Source organism: Micromys minutus (assembly GCF_963924665.1).
Source record: "Micromys minutus genome assembly, chromosome: 18".
In the NCBI taxonomy this organism is placed as follows: Eukaryota; Metazoa; Chordata; class Mammalia; order Rodentia; family Muridae; genus Micromys; species Micromys minutus.
The window spans coordinates 26,197,130-26,202,135 of NC_137953.1; the positions used below are offsets into that span (position 1 = coordinate 26,197,130).

A 5,006-nucleotide genomic window follows, 5' to 3' on the forward strand; every position below is an offset into this window, starting at 1 on the left:
CAGGAGTGAAGCATCCCTGAGCAGGTCCCCATCTCTGGTCTCTGCCTCTTAGTCTTGTCTGTTTGTATATCCCTGTCCCTCTGTCATTTTCTCCCTCTCTGGATCCCACAGGTCAACACAGCACCCTAGAGAGCTAGGGATGAGAGTTTGGGGACCCAGTGACCCATGACAGGACTCTAGCATTCTCTTGTGTCATCACAAAAAAAAAAAAAAAAAAAAAAAACATCAAATAGAGCCAGAAATCTGACACCCACACTCTGACACCATCTGCAGGGACTACCGAGCTCCTCCCTGAGAAGGAAGTCTGTTAGAAAGATTATAAAAGACAGGGTGGGAAGGAGTGGGCACTCTGCAAGGGGAAGGGAGTACAGACAGCTGTGTAGGCTGGCTGGAATGGAGAAGGGCAAGGTGCTCATGGGAGGCGAGGACTATGAAAAGGAGTTCACTCCCAAAGACTACCTGACCACTTTCTACAGCTTCGACTCTGGCACAGTGGCAGAACGGGAAATCGTGAAGTTCAGCCTGCAGAACCTCTACCAGACCTTCTCTACAGGTGAGTGGCTGAGGTCACCTAGGGAGGGGCTGGAGCCATGCCAACAGGAATTGCTCTTTCTGTACATACAGATGCTACAGAGGTGACTAGCCTGGAGATGGAAATGTTTGCAGATCCAGGGGAGCCATGCCTCAGGAACAATGAGCTTGGCTAGCAGCCGTGATCAGCCTCAGCCGCTACACTTGTGAACTTTGAGGGGTACACCCAAATTTGTGGATCTATTGGCCCATGCTGAGAGGAATGACATGAGACCAGGCACCAGGACTGCTCCTCCCTCTCCTTCTGCCAGAGGCCTTTCAGAAAGCTCTGTAGCCTTTCTGACTCTGAGTCTGATAAAAAAAAATCATATGAAAATTTTTCCTTATATACATGAATACCAGTTTCCGTAATTTGTTCCCCATGTCTAAGGGGAAACTAAGGCTCAGCAAGGTGGGGAAGGAGAGAGGTGGTCAGTCAAAGTCAGAGAGAGCTAATAGTAACACCAGGAATAAGAAAGCATTTCAAGTGGCCCAGATCTAATGGCTAGGGTGTGTTCTGTGTGACCCTGGAGGTTGTTCAGTGCACACACACACACACACCCTGAAAGCCTTCTTAGTCAGACATTCAGTGCCAAGGAATGGATAGCAAGGAGAAACCTCAGAATACAGAGGAAGAGAAGTCTGGTGCTCCTGGAGAAAGCTGGGGCAGAGTACAGGCATTGGTCCTTGGCAGAGGCACAGTGGGTATAAAAGGAGACTGCGGAAGGGAGAGAGCGGGCTGAGAGGACATACCCTAGGCTGCCTCACTTTCATATGTGTGCCTGCCTCTTCTAGCAAACCAGAGAAGGGCTGTTAAGAACTGGCTGGTGTGGCTGGAGAGATGGCTCAGCGGTTAAGAGCACTGACTACTCTTCCATAGGTCCTGAGATCAAATCCCAGCAACCACATGGTGGCTCACAATCATCTGTAGCATGATTCAGTGCCCTCTTCTGGTGTGTCTGAAGACGGCTACAGTGTACTCATATCTCATGTCCATAAAATAAATAAATCTTTAAAAGGAGAACTGGCTGACGTCAGACCCCTGCCACTCTATTAATTATTCTGGGGGGTAATGGGGAGGCAATTGAGAATGTCAGCTGTACCCCATCCCCTGCATTGTTCCCCAGTACTGTCAACACACAGCCCAGAGGCAAGGGGGCCGCTGCCCTTCCCAGATGGTGCATCCTGGAGTCACTCAGCAGGAAGTGAAGTCAGGGTACCCAGAATGCCATGCTCGCTCTCTCCACAGGAGGTGTGGGGGGCGATGTCCTGATTGACATTGGCTCAGGCCCCACCATCTACCAGCTGCTGTCAGCCTGCGAGGTCTTCCGGGAGATCATCGCCACTGACTACACCCCGCAGAACCTGCAGGAGCTGCAGAAATGGCTGAAGAAGGAGCCAGGAGCCTATGATTGGTCCTCCATAGTACAGCATGTGTGTGAGCTGGAGGGAGACAGGTACCTGCAAGTGGTCCCACGTTGTCCACCCACCCCGTCCTTCTCAGACAAGGCCCCTCTGGTGCTCAGGATAGCACAGGAACCCACCACCCACCTCACTTTCCTCTTGGCCCGCCTTAACCTCGTGAACCTATAACATTCCCTCTGGGTCAGTCCCACCTCCAGCTTCCCCAAACCATCTGGCCCTTTCTCTGTACTCGCGCAACCCAGCTGTGACACCTGCTTCTATGTCACCTCCTCCAGAAAGTCCTGCTGACATTCTGGCTCCCACCACACCCACTCGGTTCTGGAAGCTGGTTCAGTGTCTCCTTCGACTTTGGAGACCACACTTGTCATGAAAAGACAGGCTGTGGGGTGTACCCCACATTTGTCCCCTCAGCATTGTGACAAAGAACAGTGACCTTCTGCAGGTCCTTTGTCACTTCGGTTCACAGAGGGTATATGCTCCAACTGGAGCTGCAAAGATCAGTGATTCTGACCTACATCCTACAGTTGGGAAACCAAGACCCTGGCTTACAGAGCGTCCTCAGAGCAGAGTAAAAGCAGATTAATATTTCTGTCCTGAAATATTGGAACAGAATTCGGACTCTGTTACCATCCAGAACAGTCTACATTGGTCATGGTTAGAGGAACACAATTATAGGGCCTGGAAGATAGTCCATCTGGATGTCATGCGTCAAACACACACACACATCCAGAAGGAGGGAGCCCCGTGGAGCTTCTGTTACACAGGAAGTCAGCTACCATCGGGCTAGACAGAGAGAGGTGGTGTGACACAGGAGAGGTTTCAACAGGGACAAGGAGAGCAAAGTTCTGGGCTAGAGGTGACCTCTCCTGGTAGCTCAAGTGCCTGTAGTTGAGGTGAGGGAACAGGGATGTGTCTCAGAAAGACTATGCAAGTGACAGGAGCCACCCAGCAAGGGCTGCAGACCCACGTATGACGAGGGCGTGGTCAGGCACCAGGAGGACCACCAAGGCCACACCAGCTTCTGTGTCACCTCCTCCAGGATGTTCTGCTGATTGTCCAGCTCACACCACACCCACTCTGCTTTGTCAAGAGTGACATGATATAGTGTGTGTGCACGTGTGTATGAATGTGCAAATATGTATTTGTGTTTGGATTATGTGTCGATGCAGCATGAATAAGTGTATGTGAATGTGTATATGTCTTTGTCTGTGAAAGTATATATTTCTAAGTTAATGTGCATATGTATATGCATGTATATGTGTGCATGTATGTGTGTGTACAATGCACATGTGTAGGTATACATGTATGTCTGATGTGTGTGTGTGTGTGTGTGTGTGTGTGTGTGTGTGATGGCATGCATTCCACAGTTGATATGTGGAGGTCAGAGGTTAACCTGTAGAAACTGGTTTTGTTTTTTCAACACGTAGGTCCTAGGGATTGAACTCAGCTCTGAGACTTGCTTGGCAGCAAGCTCCTTTACCCACTGAGTCACCCTAGTTCCGGACCTGCATCTTTAAAGAAACTATTCGGTACACCAAGCTGAGGAGAGTGTCAAACCCAGTCAGGGCGGCAGGTGGCAGATCCACCCACACAGTCACAATAAGTATTGAGATCCCCCGGAGTAGCTTGGAGGATGCTGGAGTCTGTAGCAACTCTGGGTCTCCCCAGCCGCTGTGTCAATAAAAGAAGAAAAAGGAGACAGCTCTCAAGAAATGACACCCGAGGTTACTCTGGCCTCCACACGCATGTGCAAGCATGTGCATGCCTATTTCCACACACGTGTGCACCCACCCACAGACATACAAAAATAATAATAAAATACACCAAAAAGATTAAATGATTTTAAGAAGAAGGGAGGTGTAAAAAAGGAGGTCACAATCAAAGGCCCAACCCACCACTACTGGTGGCTGTGCGCAGCTCCGTGCCTCGGTTTCCAGCTTCATGGCCTATTGCCAAGTACCACAAAAGGTGTTTCTTATAATTACAAACTGTATCATCTATTATCTCGGCTCGTTATGGTCATACTATCCGTCGTAATCCTCACGGCTTCTCTCTGACCCTCTCAACAGGAGCAGGTGGCAGGAGAAAGAAGCCAAACTCCGAAGGACAGTCACTCGTGTACTGAGATGCGATGTGACCAAGGCGCCCCCACTGGGGTCAGCTCAAGTGCCTCTGGCTGACTGCGTGCTGACCTTTCTGGCCATGGAGTGCGCATGTCATGACGTCGATACCTACCGAGCAGCTTTGCGCAGACTGGCTAACCTGCTGAAGCCAGGGGGGCACCTGGTTACCTTGGTTACTCTGCGCTTCCAGCACTATATGGTAGGTCCCAAGAAGTTCTCTGGGGTCTACCTGGAGAAGGAGACAGTAGAGAAGGCTATCCAAGATGCTGGTTGTCAGGTGCTGAGGTGCAACTGCGTCTCCCTCAGCTACTCAGAGGCCTACTGCGTCAATGATGGTTTATGCTTCGTGGTTGCCCGAAAGGGTCCCAGTGCCTGAGGCGGCTGGCAGAGAATCACCTTCCCTGGGGAAGCTATAGCAAGCATTTGTAAAGCCCTGCCCCACAGCTTTCTAACACCTACCATACTGCTTCTATTCCCGGGGCCACAAGCTCACAAGGGAAAACCCCAGGTTCTCTATTTTCAACGCCCCAGATCCATCTCCCTTATTCCCTGATCAAAGCTCATTACAATAAAGTGGTTTCTCTGGCTTCTGTCTTGTTCTCCCAACAACAGCCAAGAGTTTGGGCTGCCAACCATTTACCTAAGGGCAGCTGCTGTGTACACAAGCATCCAAAGGACAGACAGCAGGACAAAGGCTGATGGTGCTCTGTGTAGCACAAAGCCCTTTCCACTGAGGCACCGGGATCTGGGGCCAACGTTGGGGTCCCTAGGTGGTGTTACCTGTTGAGGGAGCTAGCCTTGACTCCCAGCTTCCCTCACAGTGGCTAGAGGCAACTCTTGAGGGTCTCTTGTCTCAGCAGCTTCAACAGGCTTGAAGGTGCCAACCAC

General features: G+C 50.7%; 1 protein-coding gene across 1 annotated transcript; it reads left to right on the plus strand.

The window, feature by feature from the left end:
- The first annotated feature begins 361 nt into the window (after nt 1–361).
- INMT (indolethylamine N-methyltransferase) lies at nt 362–4,686 on the plus strand. Its single transcript, XM_080931829.1, has 3 exons — nt 362–553; nt 1,820–2,027; nt 4,065–4,686. The coding sequence occupies exons 1-3, from the start codon at nt 394–396 to the stop codon at nt 4,492–4,494; spliced, it is 798 nt and encodes a 265-aa protein (XP_080787955.1). The 5' UTR covers nt 362–393; the 3' UTR covers nt 4,495–4,686.
- The last annotated feature ends 320 nt before the right edge of the window (nt 4,687–5,006 follow it).

What these genes read in the sequence shown, in the direction of transcription:
- INMT (XM_080931829.1), top strand. Translation starts at nt 394, where the DNA reads ATGGAGAAGGGCAAGGTGCTCATGGGAGGCGAGGACTATGAAAAGGAG. An exon ending in CTACCAGACCTTCTCTACAG is followed by an intron (nt 554 to 1,819) that starts GTGAGTGGCTGA and finishes CTCTCTCCACAG; the next exon opens with GAGGTGTGGGGGGCGATGTC. An exon ending in TGTGAGCTGGAGGGAGACAG is followed by an intron (nt 2,028 to 4,064) that starts GTACCTGCAAGT and finishes CCCTCTCAACAG; the next exon opens with GAGCAGGTGGCAGGAGAAAG.